Source organism: Cupressus sempervirens, chromosome 9 (assembly GCF_028749045.1).
Source record: "Cupressus sempervirens isolate cs-2001-9-10 chromosome 9, ASM2874904v1, whole genome shotgun sequence".
NCBI classification, from domain to species: domain Eukaryota; kingdom Viridiplantae; phylum Streptophyta; class Pinopsida; order Cupressales; family Cupressaceae; genus Cupressus; species Cupressus sempervirens.
This window is the reverse complement of record NC_143126.1, coordinates 448,819,522-448,845,146: the sequence shown is the minus strand read 5'-3', so window position 1 is coordinate 448,845,146 and position 25,625 is coordinate 448,819,522. Positions and strand designations below refer to the sequence as shown.

Here is a 25,625-nt window from a genome sequence, read left to right as displayed (position 1 = left end):
AATGTTATTATAATTGTTAAATTCTTATATGTACAAGCAACATCAAGTTATTTATTATTAAATTATAATGGCACTAAATCATTTTTATATTTAAATGCACGTAACAAGCAACCTTGGCCTCTTTGCCCATCTTACAACATTAACATTTCATAATAATCATTTCATGATAGAATATACACTTTATCTTCAAAGCAATATACAACAACTCATTCTGTAAAGTCAACATTGTGTGTATCATACATGTATATCAGTGTGTCAAAGGGTAAAAACATGATATACTATGCAAGATCATCATAAATCTAATCAAGATCATAGGCATCTGAAACAATTCAAAAGATTCTCATTCATTTGTAAATACTTGGAAATTCATCTTTCCCATTTCTGTGATTCAGGCTTCCATGCCCATCTCATCAAAAGTTTACATCTGTAAACAAGCATTGATAGTTCCAATTATGCAAGTGTGTGCTTACTCCTTACTGGAGCACATAATGATCTTGTTGTTTAACCAACATCAGAAAGGATCATGGTTCACAATTTTGCTTGCATTCAGTTCAAGTTCAAATAGGTAACAATCTATTTCTATCATTAATTTGGGTTGACAAATCTGATCATGATGGATTTAGATAACATTTTGTCAAGATTATAAACTGTGTTTGGATTGCGCAAGTCTCAGCATCTGGACCCTTTTTAATCTTCTCATTCTCGACAAAGAATGGCCCTCCCTCCAGGGATGAGGCATATGTATCATTCTGGTCCTACCATCTGAGTATTCAGGTGAGTTGAAGTCCCAACAGTTATTCGACAAAATAACTGAAGCGTTTGGACAATCAACAAGATCAATTGTTCTGGCAAATCTGCCTAATTAAAGTCCCAACAGTTATTTGTCAAATAACTGAAGTGTCTGGACAATCCACCTTGGCCAAAGATTTCAAAATTTGGGTCATCAAACCCAATCTCCACCACTCAACTTGCCAATCCTATTTATCTTTTTAATTAGGTTTCGTCTTTATGATATCATAGTTTATACATTTGTCCACTTTATATCATTTCAGCCTTCCTGGCTATTCTGAATGATTTTCTAGTTTTGATTGTGATATCCGGATATGCAAAAATAAATCTTTTTCAACATATACATTTTTAGTTTCTCAAAAACAGTGCTGGACCCAAGGTTTCAGCATTGAATCCAGTGCTTTGATACCATATCTAACATAACGTTTTCCCGGGTCTAAATTAACACCTATCATACTCAAAGAATACAGTTATTACTTTGTTTCATAGGAAGACAGTTATATCATTCAGATTCATGTGAATAAGATTTACCGCCAAAATCAGTTAGACTAAATTTCTTAACTTAAAAACTTGAAATATCATCAAATGAAATTATTACAGAATTTGAAAACTACATACCTTGGAAAATTGAGATTGAATTCAAACGAGGGATGCTTCTGCAACCACCTGGGTTAGTCCACAAATACACTATAACAATTTCACATGACAACTATCATCTAAAAATTGCTATCTTAAAATCAAATGATAATTACAATTAAAAACTTCTATTAGTTTAAATTAGGGCATCACATACCACTGTATCAATTAGGGCATCATTTACCATCGGTTCATTTAGGGCTTTTGATACCGCTATCTCACCTAGGGCTTTCAATACCACGGATTCATTTGAAGACTTCTGCGACCACAGATTCAATTTAGGGCTTCCGTGATGACGGATTCAATTTTAGGGCTTCCGCAACAACGGATTCAATTTAGGGCTTCCGCGACCACGGATTCAACTAGGGCTTTCAATACCACGGATTCAATTAGGGCTTCCAATACCACTGTATCATTTAAGGTTCCAGCTGTCACACAAACATTTAGGGCTTCAGATTTCTTTCCTTCCTATTGCTTAACTGTGATAGTAACTCAAGGTTAGAAATATACTTATATTTGATATGAAAAACAATCCACGATTCTATAACGGTAACAATAAATTAACTGAATTTAATCTTACCTCCACATAACTAAAAATGATAATACTTGTTTTCGATAAACAATTGAATGCATAGCTTATATCTGTCTGACACAAATTCGACAGCTTGAGAGAGGTGAAACATTGTCAAGGGCTTAACCACCCAACCTCGGACCACAATATATCCCCACACGATCTCTAATGAGAAAGGCCGTCCCTACTCGGAATCGATAGGGAACATCATTCCATCCACTGGGTATCACGATAAACAACAAGATCACATGATCTCTAACGAGAAAGGCCCTCCCTACCCAAAATCGATAGGGAACATCATTCCATCCATTGGGCATCATGATATATAACATGCCATATGACTTGGTAGTAGGAGTTCACCATAGCAGGAATATGCATGAGCTATTAATTAATTAATTTTAATTGATAAATATTGAAATGTCATAACTGATACTGGTTCATATTAATGATGATTCCTTTCTCACACCTCATCACCCATCTTCTTGGCTACACAGTCGGGTGAGTCCCAGGTATCCAGAATTCTCAGAACAACCGGTTTTGTCAATTAAACATGCATCTGACATTTCATTAGCCGTGATTACATAATTATTTTCTCTAAAGATCTCTAAATTGAATGACTATTAATTAACTCCACCATATTGCCTGGTGAGTTCCATGGTGTTCGGATTTACGATAACATTTTCATCTTTGTATGGTTTGAATAAATGTATAACATTCTAAGCCAAATTTAATTGCTCTCAGCTTTCATTGCATTTCTATCTCTTATATGCATGATTGATACACTCTTATGAATAAAGAATCATCTATGATTTAAGAATAGTTTCCAAGAACTAGAAATCTATTACCGCCCATCATGTTTCAGTCTGTGATTATATTAGTACCAGTTAATTGGATTTGCTTTACATTTCTTCACCTTATCATGCATCATTGCTGATGAATTGGTGTTCTGATATTCAAGATCTCCATTGCAAATATATAACTAGATGTACTTGGTTCTAAATTGAGATTGTTAATTTTTACATATATCATGAATTACATTGAGCTACAAAATGAATCTATTTACTATCCCATGGATGAAAACACATATATCATGTTATGGGTTCATTATCTTAATCTCAATTTTTTAATTTATAACAGAATATATTTGATTTTACTAGAGAAGATAACATTCTTAAAAAGGGAAAACAAATAATTACACATTCGAACAATATAGGAAGACGTTTGAATTATCATATGTCAATGGCAATGATAATAAAGTAAACATATGACAGACTGGAAACATAAGCTTCATTGTTAAAGCTTGGAATTATTCATACTTCAAGTCGAAGATATATGGAAAATGATTTACTGGTATAAAAAAAAATGCAGTATTTTATATTCTGTACGAGCTTTCCTTTCTCATAATAGACTGCCGACCCAAATTAGCAGACGTGTTAACAAGGAAAGTATAATTGAAAGAAAACGATTGTAAGAAATGGGTAATCTTACTCGACTCTCTCTCAATCCAAACTTGGGAAGAGTCTGCACCTGGTATTAACTGTCTACCCTGGCCCAGTGGTTGTGAATACAATCGATTTAACTTTCCAAGCGGATTATAGGCAGGGCCGAACTTAACCTTTGTAGACGGCTAACATAGAATCACGGGTTGCTAAGAAAAAGAAGGACGATGATGGATACAGATGCAGGATGTTGAAAACAGGATGATACTCAGCGGTATGGGAGGTGTACTCCCAGTATCCCCCTCATGGAATTCGAGAGGCACATAATATACAAACCCAACCATGGCTCTAAAAAGCTGAAATCGAGACTTCTTGGCTTCCACATGTTATCAAGAAAACTATACGATCTCCAAACATTTAATTCAGTGTAAATCAATTAAAAGCAAGAACATAAGTTGGAAGATTATAATCGATTCAAATTTCCAAGCATTTAATCGATTAACAAGGAAAACATAAAAGAATGGAAAAGAGAAAAAAAAGTTGAAAGATTATGACTCAGAAATTATAATAATCAAATGTTATTATAATTGTTGAATTCTTATATGTACAAGCAACATCAAGTTATTTATTATTAAATTATAATGGCACTAAATCATTTTTATATTTAAATGCACGTAATTAAATATTAATTAAAATAATATGATGAAAGGTAAATTAAAATCTTTTGGGATACTTTATATATTTTAACCCAATTGTTTTAATTAAATTATTTATTTAAATAACTCATACAGTTTGACAGATTTACCCTGTTTCAAATCACTAGGTCCTCTACCAGTCTGCCCGGTGATGATGATGCCCCGCCTAATTCTTTTCTAACAATGCTTCCACCCCTTCGACCACTTATTGCAAGGAATTTCTCCTTAATTAAATTATTAATTATTTTATCATAAATAATCATAACAGTTAATCTTTCATCTTAATTCCATGAATTCGTGATTAACGATTGACTAACATGTCATCTTCACTTGAAAACATATCGACCAACCATCTTACCATTTCACCAGATTATATCAAATTAAACTGCCATTTGACTTCATGCAAACCTCAACGGCTATATTTCAAACTTGGTCAAAAATTGGGATGTAACACTCATGAAACATGGTCAATGAGTTTGACTCAAAAACTACACAATTTTTATCCTAACCGTAATATCACAACTTGACTTGCCATGGAAATAAATCTCTCCTAAAATGTCCCATCATTTCTGGATCTAAGAAGAGTCTAGCAAATGTGTTCTTGTACCTAGTAGCAACTTCACTATCTTATATTGTGGAGTTCTCTCTAGCAAAGAAAGTGCCATATTGCTATAGTACTTGGGGGATAGTTTATATGCAAGGAGGAAAATGGTGCGTTCATATTGTTCCAACGATGATGAATGATTATTTCCACCTTTTTGAATTTTTTTTCTTTAGTGTCATTTTGGTGCAGCCAAGGACAGAGGGACCTCAAGGAGATCTGTCCAATCCTTGCAGCAAGAGTAACACAATAGAAACAACAAAGAGCAACTGAAATGAATAAGATCAACCTCCTTATTATTAGAAATTTAGTCACAATGGGCTTGCAACATGCATTCTTTTATGCCAGGCATATAGGCTTGATTACAAATTGAAATCCCTTAACCTCAAGCTTCTAAGAGCTAATCTTCTAACTAATGCCCATGCTAGGATTAAGTACCTAAAGTTATACAATTGTGTGACCAAGTCGGCCTAAAAGGATTACATTTCCCAATATGAAGAAAATGTGTTATAAAATATATTGGAAGGCAACAAAATGTTTCCTAAAGATCTTCGTGATTCTAGGAATTGGACAAAAGTATCATCAAGCTACAACCTCTACAAACTATGCAAATTGATATAGGATGAAGATATTCAAGATTTTGTGGCATGGACCAAAAAATCATTGAGAAATGTTCTTGCTTGTTCCATGTCAAAACTACCAGAGATGATTGTAAAGCAATGTTGGATATGGGCACAAGAGTTTGAGGAAGACAAGTTATGGGAATCACTTCAGTTGGCGGGAAAATGCAAGGGAATGATGGAAGAGAGCAATTGGTTGATGTAGCAAGAATCCGATGGTACCCCTACTGGAGGTAATCCAGATCCCTGCAAATAACCACACAATGGAAACACAACACAAGTGTAAGGTCAGATACCAAATGCAACTCTTTATTCATAAATAACTGTTTACATGCAATGTGCTTGGTTGTAAGGCCTTTCGGGTTAGGGCCAAATACAAAAGCAATTACAAAAACAGTTCTACAAGATCCCTTAAGATCCAACTCAATCCTAATCCCAGCTAGTCCAAATCCACACTCTGGTAGAAAACTCCAAGGAAATCTCAACTTGTGCTCGCAAGCCCACTAAGCAATCTCTTGGTTTACCAAGCCTCAACTACTAGCCCTTCAAAGTTCGCTCCTACACTTCATCCTCTTCTCCAAGCTGGATGATCTACTTTCTCATGCCTTAAGATTGTTAGAAACAATAGTCCGCCAAGATAACTTTGGGGGGGGGGGGGGTTGAATCATTATCCAATAATTAAAACATTTATCAACCTTAAACAATGTTATCCATTCAGCCAAAGTAAACAACAACCATAACAAGATGCACATAGACAATTATGCCAGATATGTTAACTAGGGAAACCCTTGATTAGAGGGAAAACCCTGGTGGGAATGATGCCCACAAGATGATGTACTAATATAAATATTCCTTGTTAGAGGATGGACCCTGTTAGGAGTCTATTACAACATTTAGTGCATACGAGTCCTTGTTAGAAGACTTTGAATCCCTATTAAGAGATTCCAACCCTGTTAGGAGTTGTGGAAGACAGAAGGACCCACTGTCCAAATAGCTTTTGGAGCAAGATTGCTGAACTCACTATCCAACTAATCTCTCAACTATTCCTTGCAGAATAATTGTATGTATTGAACTTTAACTTCTTTCCTCTGTCCCGTTAACCTAACCAATCACTGTCAAACCTTGTACACCAGGTCATGAACCTCGGATCCAAGTATCAAACTTCGGATCACACAATAAAACCTCACCTATGAAGTTAAGTTCACTTCCGCTTTGCTCATCTTATCTTTGCATTTTGCTCTTTGTGCTACTTACAATCATTCGCATTCCTCCATACATGATAAAGGAAAATGTCCTTCCTTTATACCGAATCCATAAAACAATTCCCTGAGTCGACTGTTACACCTTCTCAATTAATTATTATAGGACCACATTAAGAACATGTTACACTTAGCGATATCATTAATCTTTTGCCTTGCAACTTGAATAACTTTTCATACACGTAACATTATGACAAGCGAGCTTAGCCACGTCATCACCAACATGTCTTCTTCACACCTTTAACTTCGGCTTCTCGGAATAACAACTCTTCTAAGAGATATAACAAGTTTACCAGAACATGCCTCTGTAAACTCTATCTTAGAACAATCTTCACCGAAACTTGCATAACTTCTTCCAGACTTAATATCTTATTCTTTTGAGGTTAGCTGCATATACTAGACACATAGTATAGTCTCCCTTTAACCTTGCTACTGAAAGTACTCAACGATTTGTCCGTATCAACTTGATCTTTACTGCTATTCTTTTGTCAGATACCACAGAAAACTGTTATGTTGACATCAATGACAAACACAGTCATGAATGTAACATATCATCATGATAATGATCTAGTCGTGTTTCTACCATACTCCCCCATAGGGATGAACAAAAGGATGTGTTCATCTTGTTCAAACGACGATGAATAACCACCTTTTTGAAAATGTTTCCTTGGTATCATTCTCTTTTTTGTTGTTTTTATGACCTTAATATTTTCTATCATTGAGTCTATGCCATCATAGATCTCCTACAAACATCGTGTATCTATATCAACAAACTTGATCATACTCATGATAAGCTCAATGAAATTCAAGATATATTCCACTTGATCCCACCAATTGTCATTTAGAATCAATGACTTGACTTTCTAGGTCCTGTATGAATTTGACCACTTTGAAGCTCTCCATTGCCTACTAATCCAACCATGGCACCCAATGCCCCTCACACCTTATAAAGTTATCTCAAAACAATTGTATGTGATACAAATCTGGTCTTAGAACCTAGGATTATGACTAAATGCTAAGATAAATTTCTAATCTGTTAATGGCATGAGTACATTTGCCTATCTAATTTCAAAATTTTATGTTTCTGCAGAAAAAAATGACGTTTCTTTTTCCTATTTACAACTGTAGCTTTCATGTGTTCTTACCTAAATATTAACTCCTATTTTGACACTTCGTTAATTTCATGCTCCCTAATATAACTCATAAGTGTTAAACTATTATGCAGCTTGTGGATGATGCTACTCTTCGACGTTTCTTATATGCTCGAGAATCAAATGTGAAAAAAGCTAGTGAGCTATATCTGAAGTATAGAAAATGGAGAGAGACTTTTGTACCACTTGGCTATATCTCAGAGTCAATGATCTCAAATGAACTTAAGAAGAACTTGGTATGCATGCAAGGGTTTGACAAAAAAGGAAGGCCAATTGCGGTTGTTCATTTTGCAAGGCACAAACCTTGCCATAAGACTTTGGATGATTTAAAACGTAGGTTACATTTTTAATTGCTGCTAATATTGTTCAATGGCTAGTTGCAATCTTAAGATCTCCAATACATGGTTAAAACAAATTTAATAACGTCTACCAGATCACGTTTACCTGCAGTAATTCTTTAAGGCATTTGATGCTATCGTTCCTGTATAATTTTAACTTATTTATAAATGTTGTGCAGGTCTTCTTGTCTATACTCTTGATAAAATGTCTTCTAGGTATTCCTCTTTTCAAGTATCTTATTTCTGTTGGTCAATTATATAATCTAATACTAATCTATTTCACTTACTATTTAAAGTTTAAACCTTAAAATAGATGTTTGTATTTGAGCAATTTTACAGTACACAAGGAGGACAGGAAAGCTTTTCCGTCATAGCAGATCTTGATGGTTGGACTTTCAGGCATATAGACATTCGTGGAGCCCTTGCATGTGTTGAAATATTACAGGTTGTATTGCAGAGGCATAAATACCCATATTTTTTACCATTGTGCATTGATGCTTTTATTCTGTTAAAGATATAATAAGATTCCTCTGCCAAAATGCCTGTATATAGTATATAGTATGTTTATATGGGGTATAACTATGCCCCATTGTTGCATGGTGCCTATTTGTTTGCTCTACATGTTCTTATTATAATACTTACTGTGCATGCTTGTTTTAAACTTAAGAAGGCATTCTATGTGAAGCCATAAAGTCCATAAACTTGATGCCAAGATTATAACCTGCATATTCAAAACTCACTGTTGGAGTGGGCAATTTTAATGACGCATTGCTCATTCATCGCCGTATTACTGCATCAGCTTCATTCCATCAAATCAGAAAAAACCAAAAACTAGCCATTCTGCAACTTTTCAATTATGCAATATACATAAGGAATAATACAAGCTTGAAAATGTATAATATGGGTTATATTCTACGTGAGGAGAAGTATAGGACAAGTCAGACCAATTGAATATATGAAGACTATATTCAAATCTTATTGTATCTGTATAAATTATTGGTGGAAGTCAAAGAAAAATTGAAGACTATATTATGCAGCAGACAGCCAAGGTCAAATCAACGAGTATTTGACAATCATATGTTACTGTTTAGAGATAAATTATTTTGCTCTATATGATACTATACATTGTTTTTGCTCTAGAATGTTACTAGTGTTAATTATGCACGACCAAACATTTTGAAAACACAACAAGTGCAAATATAGAGCTGTCTATGTCAATCCTCCCTATCTCTAATATTGTATTATGGATTGAGAAACTAACCTCACAGTGCAGGAAAAAGAATATGTCAACTATCATACTCTGACAATTGACCGAGATGCAGATGGAGGCAATTCTGATTGTCACTTGGACATGGGAGGTTTCCACTGCTGCTTTGCACAAGGCTTAACTTCCTAACCATTGGGATAACAAGGCAGGTCTGGTTGTGGTCTATGTGTGAATAGATGGTTCATATCAACCAGACAAGGTTCTATTTCAGTGCACTCTGGCAGTTCCTGGCTTTTACTCGAGAGTCCTGAGGTGACCTGTTTCCTTGATGCTTGGTCATAGTTGACCAAGAAATAGGGATTTGTTGAACAAAAACAAGACATAGAATGCCCTTTCCACGTTATCTAGAATTATCTTGAATTATACTGATTACTATAATTTAAAAATTCATGACTTGCAAAATTCAAGAGGCCCAGATTTGACCCAGACTCTGCAACTTGGCAAAAGATTCTGGAAACTTGGCAAATGACTGTAAGCTGCTGTGCTTGATTTAAAATGTTCAACATTCTTTAGTCCACAAAAAAGATAAATGTTTAATCATGCTTCCATGATCACATGACATGCCCTTGACAGGAAGATGTGCACTATCTGGGCTGTGACTAGAAAATCTGTCCATGAAATTGCTCTTTATTGACACTTGGCATGTACATGGTGTTGGGTGGATATTTTGCAACCGACAATTTGTTTAAATCCAATTGCAAAATAGGTAGACCAGCCACAGCGTATGATACAAAGTCTCTCCTACCTTTAAGGGAAGCCTCCCCCTTCTCACCGTTCCTTGGATCAACTCAAGGTAAACAAGAAGTTGAGAGATTTTGTAAGGGGTGTTACCAATTTTATTTTCTCTTATCTTTTAAAAAAGAATTCACTTACCCACAGAGTGAGTAATGGGTTAGATGAAATCTATAACTACACTTCTATCTAATAGTTGGAAATAGTGATACCGATAAACCAACACCAACTCAAAGGTTGATTGAAAGCACACCGATTTGACTTCAAGTCCTGTTTTATTCTATTCTATAAGAATAACCTCTACCATTGGGGCCCAAAGACTTCCAGAAGTAGTCAATTCTAACTATTTTTGTGAATTGAGACAGTAATAGAAGTAGTCAATTCTAACTATTTTTCTGAATTGAGACAGTAATACAAGCTACAATCAAAGCTTCTAGTTTATGTATCACCACAATCGCCTTAGTCAAAGCTTCGGCTCCGATTGCTTCATAACTCGTTATGCTCAATTATTTAAACAACAATAACAACATGGATCAAAGATAACAGTCACAAATTACAATCAAAGCTTCTAGTTTACACTATTACAATTGCTCTCAATTAAAGTTTAAGTTCTAATTGCTTCTTTGTATTCACTTTTCTTCAAAATAATACTACACAAGCAAAGTTATGCTTGCACAATTTTTCAAAGCTTTCTTGCATACAATGAAAGATGATTTTACACTGAGAGTACACTTCTTATATAGCAAAACAAGTGAGAGAAAGGAGGAGGAAAAAGTGGGAGCAACTCAACCACTTTGACCCGGTAATGTTAGATAAAAATTATTGGATTACGTGTCATGAAGACATGCAATTGTATTACATGCAATTGCATCACATGCAATTCATTTTCTCCAATTACAAAGAATGAAAATACACTTGAAGCAAAAGTTGAAACTTGTTGAGTGAATATTTTGCAATTGACATTTTTGTGAAAATTTAGTTGCAAAATAAGTAGATCAGCCACAACGTATGAGACAAAGTCTATCCTACTTTAAAGGGAAGGCCCCCCCTTCTCACCATTCCTTAGATAAACTCAAGGTAAACTAGAAGTTGAGAGATCTGTAAAGGGTGTTACCAATATTCTTTTCTCTTAGCTTATAGGAAATAATCCCCATACTTGCAAAACAAGTAATGGGAAAGATGAAATTTCTAACTACACTTCTATCTAATAGTTGGAGACAGTGATACCGATAAACCGACACCAATTTAAAGGCTAATTGAAAGTATACCAGTTTGGCTCTAGGTCCTGTTTTAATCTATTCTATAAGAATAGGTTGTACCATTGGGTCACAAAGACTTCCAGAAGTAGGGAATTCTAACTATTTTTGTGAATTGAGATGGTAATACAAGCTACAATCAAAGCTTCCAGTCTATGTATTACCACAACCGCTCTTAGTCAAAGCTTTGGCTCTGATTGCTTCTTAATTCACTATGCTCTATTATTGAACAAAATAAGAACATGAATCAAAGACAATAGGCACAAACTCCAGTGAAAGCTCTAATTTGCTCTATCACAATTGCTTCTAGTCACAACTTCAAATCCAATTGCTTCTTTTATTCACTTTTCTCCCAATTTTGTACTACACAATCAAAGTTAAGCTTGCACAAATTTGGTAGAGCTTTCTTGCATACAACAAAAGATGATTTTTTACAATGAGAGGGCACTCCTTTATATCGGCAAAGGATTTGAGGAAAAAGTGGGAGCAACTCAACCAACTCTGACCTTTTCTAAATAAACGAGAGAAATTATTGGATTACATGTCATAAGGATATGCAATCGAATTACATGTAATTACATATTTTCATGCAATTCATTCTCTCCAACTACAAACATGAAAACTAAAGAGGGAAAAAGAGAAAAGAGAGTTGAAACAATCCTAGGGATTGTTCTGAAGGGCCTTGTACTTGATGATACAATCCCGAATGGTCATAGGATCAAGAGTTCCTTTATTTTCTGCCATTACATTCACCTTGATAATTGCATCTTTTGATAGTCTTTGACTCTCTTTGATAAATTACTCATTGTCATTTGAAAACTTGATGTGATCAAGATTTTTCTCGTTCGAGCTATCGTGAATTCTCCTTTGTCGATTTACACATTCTGGAGTCTCTGACATTGGAATCTTTGACATTTCAAAAACCATCTCAATGGTGTTTGGATGTAAACTTGGAACAACATTCCATCAACACCTTTAACTCTTTTTTTTGAGAGCAAAGTGCTTGGCGCCTTGCCACATGAACTCAGGTTCTCGGACAATCATTTGGATTGCTTCCTTGGATTTGAAACACGTTTTCTTGATAGGATATCTATATTCTTTGAAGAAGTTTTGACATATCTTGAAGAGTGCGCTGCAACATGAAGATGAAAACATCTTTCAATGAGATTGGATCCATGTAAACTTTTGGATTTGAGTTAGAATGACGAATCTACAAGGGGTGAGTGTTTGAAGTATGGATTAGATACTTATGGAACACATGATGTTTGAAACTGAACCAGAAAGCATATGTATTTGGGTGAAAAGGGCTAAAATTGGGCTCTCAAGGGTGGATTGCATGTAGGCAAATATGGGCTTTGGTGGGTATGGCCAAGAATGCAAGTTGGGATGCATATGGATGTGTGCAAATGATGACTTGGTGTTTAAAGAGTGACCTTCTACCAAAGCCAGATTCTTCGGATGCAATTACATATAAAGTGATTTACATATAATCATGACTTGGTGTAAACATGTAATTAGGTTTGGAGGATGGAACTACATGTAAGTGGGTATGAATGTAGTTACATGTAAATGCGGATGGAGAATGAGATTACATGTAAGTGTGAATGGAGGATGGAATTACATGTAATAGCTCTTGGAATGTAATTGCATAGAAGGAAATGGATGCAATATGCTTTGACATGAATTGGTGGGATATCGAAAGATGTGATGCACTTGCATGGAAAGGTGAAAATGAAATGGTGTGATATGCTCTAGCATTGTTGGAGAAGAATGCTTAACCTTTCCAAAAAAGAAGGAAATTAAAACAAGAAAACATCAAACAAAAATATGCACAAAGCAAAAAACACACACCTTTGGTTATTGAATCAAACATGACAAATAACAAGTTGGCTTCCTATATGCAATTTCAAAATTGGAGTTTGGGAAAAATCCAAGCATGTGAAAATGAAGGTTTTCATCTTATTTAAAGGAATTTTGCACAATACATGGCATGTCTTTGAACAAGTGTACAATAGCAAGCCATAATATGCAACAAAATAGCAAGATACTCATGAATTGACAAGCACAGTTGAAAGTGTCTACTTACTTGGAGATAAAAAGCCAGAAATGGAGGAGATATAAGTTGTAATGAAAGACTTCTCTCCAACTTTGAAATTTTCAACCAAATCTATAACCTTTTCAAAACTTGCAATGATGGATTCAAATGAGTAAGGAATAGGATGTTTGTGGATATTAATGCCAAAAACGTGCTCAATAACTTCCAAGTATGCAAATGTTTTTGCAAAATACCAAGTATTTGGGCTTTTTTTTACCAAAAATGTGTTCTCATGTTACCATGACATGAAATCTTTTAGCCATGAATGGTAAAAATGTGAGTCCCAAAGGCAACAATATGCATCCAAACTAAAAGACGACCCTCCATTGATGGAAAATGTGAGCTGGAAATGCCAAAATGTGGACGTATTTAGCAAAAACGTGGCTCCAAAATGCATATATATTGGTCATTTTTGACTTGTGAATGCAAAAATGTCTTCCCTAAATGCCAACACATCAATCCAAATGCAAAAATGTGGCTCCAAAATGTAAAAACGTGAATGAAAACACAATCTTCTGGGAATTTTTAGCAAAAATGTGCCCTAAAAATGCATGGGAATGCAAAATTGTGGTCTCCAGTAGCATTTGCATGTGTTGAAATGCCAAATCAAGGTCTATGGATGCATTTGCATGTTAAAATGTATTCATATAATGGCAGGAAGTGCAAATCGTACTTTCGAGACCTCATTACATATTTAAAATATGTAATACATTCCATGTGTTTGGATGTTTTTGGCTTTGGAGTGCAAACATAGAGTCTTGGAGGGTGATTACATTAGGTTTGAATGCAAAATTGGATTCTCCAAGACACATTACATATAAAATCCATTGGTTGGAAGTGCATTTACATGTAAATGAACACTTCGAAGTCCATTACATATTTCAAATATGTATTTACATGTTTTAAAACTTGTCAAAAACAAGCATATATTACAAAACCACACTCTTGAAGGCCCTTTGTATGTTTTAAAATACATTAAGTGTAAAAGAATGCAAATCACACTCTTGGAACCTCATTACATATTTCATTTTAATATGTAAATGGTCATTTCCGTGCAAGTTGCACTCTTGGAGGATCGTTGCATATTTTATCAACTTAGCTTTTATTTGTGTAAGTCCATAAAAATGACTTTATAGTGCAATCACACTCCTGGGATGCAATTGCATGTAAAGGACTTTTTTCATGCAAAGTGGACTCTAAAAAGTTCATTACATGCAAGCATGCAAATGAGTTTAAAAGGTGCATTTGCACAACTTAAGTGATCAATTAAGCACATGTTTAATTGATTTTTGAGGAAATATCACTTAATTGGGTCAAAAGTAATTTACACAATATAGTTTAATATATAATGTGCAAATATCATTAAAAAAGTAATATTAACTTGGATGTTTTGAAGTAAAAGATAAAGTAACTCAAAAATTAAATCAAACTATATAATTAATCTTTTCACTTTAGTGAAAAATTAAAAAGCAACTCAACTTAAAAATATAATATAAAGTGGTCTATAGTCACTTAAGTGATAAAGTAGCCTAAAAACATAACATAAAGTGAATTTATGGTATATTTTTCAAAAAATGAATGTGAACATTAAAATTTAACATGATATTTTAAATTATGCAATTGCATTTGGAGAGTCCACCTTTTGGGCACTAAAATAGTCATGTCTTTTCACTGCCAAGCCCGATTAAGCCCTAAGCTATATGGAATCGAAGGGAAAACCGAAAACAAGAGATTGAACAAAACTAAAAGACCAAAAGCAAACAAACACATTCAAAAAAATGTGAAAAAGGATGTTGAAGGCTTCAAAAATCAAACACAGGCTTCTTAAAATGAAAAAAGAATAGGATTTGACAAAAGACTTCAGTGAAAGGATTCATTATACCAATTGGGTTTGATTGATTGATTAGTGTTGGCCAACTAAATAATGAACTAACTAAGAGAAAAACGAAACTAAGTTGAAAAAGTTTTGTACTATTACCTACATTTTGTGGTGACAAAATGCAGGACAACAAAACTATTGATTTTGAATGAATCAATCTTGTAGAATCATAGTTTAAAAATTAGGTTTCGGCAATATCTCGATTGACTCAAAAATTTTGAAAATCTTGGAATTGGCAAAAGTCGGCGAAAAATTCAGCAAGAAATTGACACTTTTTTCAAACATTTGAAAATATCCCATATTTCCATAAAATGTCCTCTTTGCCACCAGCCATTATGTGAAGAAATAGTAAAAAATAGTAAAATACATATTAAAAATATATAATATTTTTGTAACTGTATATAAAAAATAGTAAAATACAGTATTTTCCAATAAAAGTAAGTATTATAAAACAGCACCAAAAAAATAAAAAAACAATATATATATATATATATATATATATATATATATATATATATATATATATATATATATATATATATATATATATATATATATATAATGAATAATATATATAAGCTACAACCAAACTATCATACAGTGAAGTATTAAAATGGTAAAATTAAAATAGATTTACTAGATTAATATTGTATGACAGTATTAAATAATAATAAACATAGTATAATAGTATATAAATTATAAATTCAAGTATTACTATTTAATAATATTGTATTTCATAATATATGTATTTTACTATTTTATATATATTGTAAGACTGTAAGTCTATTTTATTAATTAATATAGGTAATATATTATTTAATAATACATAATAGTAAAGTTACATATAGATACAGTATTATATTATATTGATTGAAATATTGTATAATTTAATTATTACTAAATGAAATATAATTTAATAATGTAAAATTATAAAATGCTTGTAAATCCATCCAACCCGGTCGATTATTCCTACAACCGGTGACTTTGCCCCAGTCGATTCAACAAATGCCCACACAATTCAGCAAAATCACCAGACGATACCAAAAAATCTCGATACCCTGCCTTTTGTCGCATTTGCATATACGCAGCAAGCGAACACAAAAATGGTCAAAACAAAATATGGATTCAATGCTAGCTATGCATGGTAAAACCTAAAAAGAGTTTGACATTCTTTAATATAAATGGTCAACGAAAATCCACATTTTCAATGCTATTTATCCATGGGATTTGGCAATTAAAAAAAAAGACGCTACGCTTTTTTGAGAAAACCAACACCGATACATTGGGCGATTATATCAGCTGTAACATTCACCTGCGATATTTCGTGCAATTGGCAATATCTCTCCGTTTTTTTGAAGTATGGTATAGTGCAATGTCGTGTTCCTTGGTGATAGGTAGATGAGTAGAGGTTGACCTATTATTCGAGTTCTTGTAGGTCAGTAATATGGACAAGGGACTTAGAGGTTTATGGTTAGATGGAAGCTCCAACATTTCACGCGTGATGACTATGTTTAGGGAATGATTGAGTGTTGGTTACAAGGTGTTTGCAGACCATTTCAAAATTTTTGAGACCATCTCCTAAATTTTAGGGAGGGGTTACATTTTAAGGGAGGACTGCTAGTTGACTTGCTGACCACCTTGAGGGCTGTGGAGTAGAGTAGGATCCCTTTTGAGTAGTTTCGGTTTGTTTGAGACAAGTCTCTACTTTTTAGGACAAATCCCTATTTTTTAGGAGAAATGGACAATAAGCTAGTAAGACAGTCAATATCAATCAGCCCAATGCTTTAGTCGGAATTCAGTTTTGAGTTAGATTTGGATTATATGAATGACTTCAGAAATATTTTAATATTCCCTAAGTTGGCTAGAATAAATAAATAATAATAATGTTACTTTATATTATTATAATAAAGTAACAAGTTGCCCCCCTCTCCCCCCTCGTGTCATGATGCTTAGGAGACATAGTTTTTGATTAAGGTAAAAATAGGTTTTGAAGAGGCCCTAAAACACTTACAAGAATTTTTTGAAGGGGATCTCGAACCCTGCCAACATGAATAGCTACAATAATTAAAGCATTACAAAATAACTACCCTAAACTAGCAAACGATCAACAACTTAACATAGATCGTACAATGCTTCAACTGTCCACACAAACTCGACATAAAGCCAACGCCTTAAATAAATAAAAAAATTAACCAAGCAAGGAGAATCTTAGGGTTGTAGAAGGCTCTCAAACCTTAACATTGGGTTTTAACATGGTTCCCAAAACCATCATTACAAACAACTAACAAATATTGGTGGTCACAAAAAACTAACTGAAACTATGGGAATTTTAAAGGCTCCCCAAATCATCATGGGATTTAAATGGCTCCCAAAACCATAGTCCATGAGGTTTTGAATGGCTCCCCAAACCATGAAAGCTAACAACGTAAACAACCTTAAAGAAATGATCATCAAAGAACTAATTAGAGCTATGGATTTTTGAAAGGCTTCCCAAACCATCGTGGGTTTTAATCTAGCTCCCACAACCATCATAGCTGAAGCACTGGGGTTTTGGAGAGCTCCTGAGCCTCTATGGGTTTTGTATTGGCTCCTATGACTTGGATTTCACCAGCACCCAAATTTCGAATTGACCTCTCAGCAAAATATAAGTCTTGATCTCCTAGTCAGACAAACGCCGAGCTCAATTTGGTGTGACAGCCTAAACTCCGCTACTACTTGGTACTTCTACCTAGTGTAAGTGTCATGGCCATTCAATCCTCCTGGTCAGCTTGATGAATGATGCCAAAGCCCAACTCTCAACAGAGCCATAGTGAATTGTCTTCAATATGCAAGAACTCACTTCACGTCAAACTCATAATCCACACATAAAGTTGCAATTAAGATGGTCATCTGAATCAGAGTAAGAAGGGGTTTCATCCTTTACTAACTCAAGCTAGAAATTTGAGTGGAGAAATTACCTATTGCAAATTGCAGAATATGTCCCCGTTCTATAGCCTCCTTTGTTCACTATATTCAGCAATAGGGGGGAGGGGCATCATCAGATACCAAAGAGAGAACATGCATGTCACCATAAGGAATCTTTATAGGGAACATACAAGAGATTAAATGAGGAGTTACAAACTAAACACAGTTTGAAGGTAATGTCCCACCATGCCATTCTAAGGATAATCTAGTCACCATCATAACTTGGTCAAACCATGCAAGCACATCTTCCTAGGGCCTGCGTCAAAGTGAGTCAACCAAATTTTAGTTGAGGCCTGTACATCATCCCTTTTGGGCTTCTTCTAGTCTATCAGGATGAATGATAGGCCAAGAGAGGCTAATGCAATTCAAGTCGAGGTGGGGGACATGACAACCCTCCCTTCTCAGGATTGCTTGCCTTCAAGCAATCGCAATGTGGGGTGCTGCAATATGTACTCACCTTTGAAGGTGGCATCCTCTATGGGTAGACTTGCTCAACGCACCAAATACACCTTGATAGACTTGTTCCTCAATCATTTCTCCCTTACTTCCATTACCTTAGTAGGAACCAACTCTAAATTCCCTTCCTCATCTAGTGGGCGTAACCTAGGTAAACTCATGATATGTTGTCCAAGTGCCTTCTTGAGGCATGAGATGTGAAAAAGATTATGAATCCTTCCCTCTGGTAGCTCCAACTCTTAGGCCACCTCCCCAATCCTTCTAATCACCCGATATGGTCTTTAAAACCTTGGCTTAAGCTTCTCTATTTTTCTCTTCTTCAATGAACTCTGTCTACAGGGATGAAAGTCCTAGGAGGATCATGCCTCCAACCTCAAAAGATCTCTCAGTCCTGTAACTGTCAATGTAGATCTTCTAACTTTTCTGAGATTTCTGCATATTCTCCCTAGGAGCTGCAAGGATATCTTGCTGTTCTTCTAACTAATCCTTTGCTAAGGGAGCTCGACTATTTGTCGAGGCAAGTCTATAAAGGACAATGGGTCATGCCATATAGGGCTCTACATGGAGACATGCTGATAGACATATGGTAAGTAGAGTTATTACAATATTTACCCAAGTACAATGTTACATTCCAAATTTGTGTAAAAATGTTCATATAGCCATTGAGGTTTTACGTAAAGTCAGTAAACAAGTAAAATTAGTTATGATCATGTGAAATGGTAAGATGGTTATTTGTTATAATTTAATGTGAAGATGACATGTTAGTTAATCGTTGTGATGTTATTATGATTATTGTTATTGTGAAATCATGGAAAGTTGGTTATATATTATAAATTCATGGGAAGTGAAATAGTGGTTAGTTGCTACGATGTTTTATGAATAATAACTTGTTATAGTAATTTTGATTATTTTGTAGAATATGATACCATTGTTGAGAATCTTTTTTTTGTGGAAGTGTGTCGAAGGGGGGAAGCATTGCCAGAGAGGAATTGGGAAAAAAACACTACTCCACCTATAGGTCGAGAGGTATGAATTCTAACCACCAAGGCTAAGGGGTAGACGAGTAGGCAAACAAGAGTATGCTAGGGACCACCATGAGCTACCCGCTGAATAAATGTGCATTATTAAAAAGATCACTAAGCATGAAATTAAAATGTGTTACTTTATAAAGTGGTTGATCTTAGAGCTTCTGGTGATATTGTCATGCCTTAATACAATAATACCAGAGTATCTACTTATGCTTGCACATACACACACACACATATGTATGTATGTGTGAATTAGAATAATATGTATGTATACGCCCACTTGATATAAGACATATACGCTAGCTATGTTGTTAAAATATCACACACACACATAAATTAGCATGAGTTATTTTTATTCTTTGGCAATAGATTTATAATTTCAACTTGAGTGGCCATATTTCTATATTATTTCATTGGGTCATATAATATTTAGTGGTCATTTTAATATTATTGCCACTTTTAATTCCTCGCCACTGTCATATTCTTACTCGTAAGTGAGCATGGAGCCGAGAAGGCAAAGATTTATGGAACCATAGCTCATTTGGAAACAACATTCTTACCTCCGACAGAGTGATTACCGTCACCTTCGATTTGAAATACTTTGATTCCATTCTTGCTTCACATTCTTTCTCTATGAGTTACATACAATTCTGCAATAGACACATACCACCCGCTATCTCCATTTTTCATTAGATAGTGCTCCCGCCTTCTTCAGGCTTTGCTTTTGATCATATTATTATTTTGGTGACGAGCTCCTTGCACCAGACAACAATAGTCGATTGATACGATTCTTACATTTCATAACAATGACTGACCATGATTCAAGCATTGCTCAGGAACCATTCAAGCCTTTTCAAGGGGTGACCTACAGTTAGGTCATGAAATTACCGCTGCTGAACTTTTATTTTTATCTTTTAATTTGATATAGTGAGGCGTAGTTGAAGCCTGGATTGGAAAGTAATATTAATGTTAGAGCTCGATCAAGATATGATCTAATGTCTTCTTTCTCTATGTATAATATAGTAAGAATGCTTCGGATCGAGCAAAGCTATGGCATTTGTCATATAAGTAATTTCCTTTCAGAATCATAGATAATTGAAGTGCGTGTTGTCCTGCATTTTGTCACCACAAAATGTTGGTAACAACATGAAACTTTTGCAAGCTAGTTTCGCGTATCTCTAAGTTTTAATTTGATATTCAATTACTTAATGATGATCGATCAGTTGATTTCAATTCGAATATCAAATTGTTTTACTGAAGGTTTTTGTCAAGTCTTTTTCGTTTTGCTTTCTGTCAAGCCTTTGCTTGATTTTTGATGCCTTCATCGTCCTTTTCTTTGCTTTTGAGTTTGCGTTGGTTGGTTTTTAGTCCTTTGGTTTTGCTTATATCATGCCTTTTGGTTTTCCCTTTGATTCAGTCTAACCTAGAGCTCAATCGGAGTTGTTAGTCAAGAGATATGCTTGTTTTAGTGCCTCAAAAGTGGACCTTTTAGGTGCAACACAACGAATTAAAAATGTGATGTTATATTTTTAATTTGACCTTCTCTTTTTGATAAATATATATCTTAAATTCAATTTTATTATGTTTTTAAGTTACTTTAATTGTAAATTTTTCACTTAAAGTGACTATAGTGCACTTTATGTTATAATTTTAAGTTGAGTTACTTTTAAATTTTTCACTTGAAATAACTATATAACTATATAGTTCCAGTTTAATTTTTGAGACTTTACAAGGTATAGCAGCTGATTGGCTCTATAATTTGGAACCTAATTCCATCATAGATTGGGCATCCATGCATACTAAGTTCTTTGAAAGATTCAAGCTGATAGAAGATGAGCATGCTCTCCTAGCACAACTCATGCAAATGGAGGCAAATGATGGAATGTAAGAGTTTATTGCTAAATTCAATAAATTAGCTAATAGAATTTCTACTGCTTCTCAACCCACTGCCACGAATTTGAAGTGTTTCTTCATCAACACTCAACTTCCTAAAGTTAGCTATTTATTAAAAATGACTACCCCTGCAACATTGGCTCTTGCGCAATCTTTGGCAATTGAGATTGAAGATGATTTGATACTTGCGAGAAGATTTACAAAGATGCTAGCCGATTTAAGAACAATTCCTTCTCGGAATCTTCTTCATCGGGTACATCTGATTTACTGGTTTAGAAGTTGGCAAATGAACTTATTGCTCTTAAGAAGCAGATATCTCAAGGTTCATATGCAGCACCATATAAGGATATTCCAAGGCGATCTTATCCTAATGCTGCAAATAATTATGCAGCTAAGAATCAGAATAAGCTTTCTCCTCCTTCGGAGAGGCTTGTGCTCGAAGCACCACCAAGTAACACAGCTACTGGTTACTTCGAAGTTGATCCCATGAATGATAATCAAGATGAATATCCTTCCAAGGATAATGCTTCTTTGTATCATGATAATCCTCAAGAAGCTGGCAACTCCACTATTGGTTACGTACAGTACAATGATGAAGATCATGAAATTGATTATGCACAAGCTTATGCGGTGATGACGCGTTCACAAACTAAGTTGGCTCAACAACAAGAGGAGGCTGTAAAGAAGTTGGACGTTCCTCAAATGCCTATCACCATTGCAAAGAGGGGAACACCACTACCTAGCCTCCTTAATGATCCAACTAAAAATCAAGTAAGTGCTGATCAAACTACTCCTACATCTAATGTTTAAAGTCCAGTATGCCTAATACTAGTACTAAAACTCAGGCTAAAAATTTCAATTCTTTCTGAGCAAATTCATTCCAAGATTTTGGTATGATAGATCATGCAAAAAAGACTAAAATTCAGATGTCTGAGGTAGGATACCTACAAGCCTATCCGGATCAGTTGGATAGACTTGCTAAATTTGTCAAAGAATCCTAGCCTACCCAAACTCATTTGGTTACTCTTGAAGTCAAAAATATGCCAAATAACTTAGTAACCATTCCATCCTCAGTTGCAGGAAAAATTGAGCTTTTCTATCTTTCTCTTTTGATAAATGGTTTCAAGTTAAGCAACTACGTTATAGATTCTGGTGCCTCTGATAATGTCATGCTTGCTAAGGTTATAGATGCATTAGGTTTGACTTTAATTAAGTCTTTTGGTAGTTGTTATTCTATGGAGAACAAACAAGTGCCTTTGAAAGGGCAAATCAAAGATGCTTAGTTTGCCTTTGCATCTTTCCTAGACAAAAAGATCAAAATGACAATCTTAGTTGCTGAAGTACCAACCTCCTATGGTATATTACTTGGTCGTAATTTCTGCAAAGATTTAGGAGAACTCAACATGGATATGACTAAAGCTAGAATCCTTGTTAAAGGTGTTATGCAAAAGTTGTATCTTGAAAGAGAAACGAAGTATGTGGTAGTTAAGTCCAATGATCCACATGCTCAGATTTTGTTTGAATCAGTAGGGATGGGTAATTACTACCTACATGCTAATGAAGTGTCCAAATTTGCTAAGATTGGAAGATTCCAAAAGTTCATCATTACTTTCAGAGATTGAAAGATTTGCTGATGCCATAGAGGAAGATGTCATTCCCAAGGAAAAAACTATTCTCAAAGATGATCCTATGGATTGTTTTAAAGATGAAGAGATGCATTCTAAAGGTGGTTCCACCGATTCTCTTGAAGGAAGAAATATTCTGAATGATTCTGGTGCATGTACAAGTAACTCTACTACTGTTTGGATTATGGAATTTGATGGTAGTTGCGCTTCCATGGGATTTGGTGCTGGAGTTGTTTTCATATCTCCTGATGGTGAATTCTTCTCTTTTTCTTACAAGTTGCAGTTTCTTTAACGTCAATAGCATGGCTGAATATGAAGCCTTCATATTGGGATTGAACATGGCGCAAGCTAGAGGAATTTATAACTTGCATGTTAAAAGAGATGCTGTGTTGGTAGTGTGTCAAGTGAAGACTCAATATCAAGCAAGAAATGACCGACTTAGACATTATTGTGATTTAGCTTGGGATTATATCAAGCTATTTGATGCCTTCAATATTTTAGTGATTCCTAGAGAATTGAATGACAGAGCTGATGCACTTGCTGTTTCAGCCACTCTGCTACTTCCACATCAAGATTTTGAAGACAACATATATGAAATATAGTTGGTCTATCGACCAAGTATTCCAGATAATTGTGAACATTGGCAAGTATTTAATGATGATACTCAGATCATCAACTTTCTTGAAACAAAGGAAGGTTTTGATGAGATGTACTTTGAAGGAGGTGAATATGATCCAAATGATGCTCTTTTTGAAATAGATCTTGTAAATGGTCATGAAGTCATTCAACTTAAAGGAAATAAGATTTTGAAATGATTGGTCTCCTTGGAAAAGTTGTTTGATAAACATGATAGGCATATTAAGGAACAACAAAAGACAAGGATTAAGTCTATGGAATAGTATGAGAAATACAATATTGGAACAGATGAAGACCCAAAGAACATTGGTAATTGGTGCACGAAGGAAGAGAAGGAAAAGTTTATAACTCTTCTTCGTGAATACAAAGATGTCCTAGCTTATTCTTATGAAGATCTTAAGTCTTTCCGTCCGAAAGAAGTGCAACATGATATTCCTTTGAAGTTTGGTGCAGCTCCTTTCCGCCAAAAGCAGAGGCAATATAATCCTAAGATTTCAGGTACTATTTTGGCCAAAATTCAAAAGATGCTTGAAGTAGGTATCATTTTTCTTATTCATCATTCATCTTGGGTAGCCAATATTGTTCCTTTCAGAAAGAAGAATGGAGAGATTCACATGTGTGGATTTGCGCAATCTCAATCAAGCATCTCTTAAGGATAATTATCCATTGTCGGTTATGGACCAAGTTTTGCAAGCTATTACTGGTTCTGAGATGTTGTCTATGTTAGACGGCTTTTCTAGATATAATCAAATTGAGGTCCGTGAAGACGATCAGTATAAGACTACATTTACTACCCCAAGGGGAACTTTTGCACATAGGTGGATGCCTTTTGGTCTTATCAATGCTGGGGCAACTTTTCAGTGGGAAATGGATGTTTCTTTTGATGGTTTGATCAATGACAATATTGTTGTGTACTTGGATGATGTGACTGTTTATTCTGAGAAACGTCAAGATCATTTCTTTTATCTATGACAAGTTTTAGAAAGGTGTAGATAGCAGAGTGTGTCTTTAAATACGAAAAAGTCAGTTTTTGGTTTGATGGAGGGAAAAATTCTAGGACACATTGTGTCGAAGGAAGGTATAAAGATTGATTCTAAAAGGGTACTAGCAATTCAAAGCTTATCTCTACCATCAAGTAAGACAACAGTTCATTCTTTCTTCGGAAAGGTGAAATTTCTAAGAAGGTTTATATTGGATTTTGCCGAACAGACTCGTCATATTATTGAGATGATGAAAGGCAAAACTTCTTTCCATTGGAACCAAGAAGGAAGGAAAACATTTGCATAAATCAAGGATGCTATATCACATGCTCCTGTGTTGGTCTATCTTGATTATACTAAAAGCTTCATTATTTACAGTTATGCTTTAGAGCATACTCTTTCTGCTATTTTGATGCAGAAAAATAATGAAGGTATTGAATCCCCTATTTCATTCATGAGTTGTCCTCTGAAGGCTCATGAATTGAAATACAATCAAATGGAGAAACATGCTTATGCTGTTGTCAAGGTAGTGAAGCATTTTAGGTTTTACATTTTGAATTCTCATATCATTGCTCTAGTTCCGGATACTACTATCAAGACTATCCTGACTCAGCAGGATTTTGGTACAAAAAGAGGAAATTGGATAGCCAAGATTCAAGAGTATGATATGGAGATAAGACCTACCAAGTTAGTTTGTGGTAAGGGACTTTGTCAG

At 34.7% G+C, this 25,625-nt stretch overlaps 1 protein-coding gene across 1 annotated transcript in view; it reads left to right on the top strand.

Moving 5' to 3' along the window:
* The window catches only part of LOC149539243 (sec14 cytosolic factor-like), a 58,118-nt gene that overhangs the window by 12,641 nt on the left and 19,852 nt on the right, over window positions 1-25,625 (top strand). The window contains exons 2-4 of the mRNA XM_089800570.1: window positions 7,836-8,094; window positions 8,279-8,315; window positions 8,439-8,544. Of these exons, the coding sequence (XP_089656696.1) occupies window positions 7,836-8,094; window positions 8,279-8,315; window positions 8,439-8,544 (402 nt within the window). The remainder of the gene's footprint in view (window positions 1-7,835; window positions 8,095-8,278; window positions 8,316-8,438; window positions 8,545-25,625) is intronic.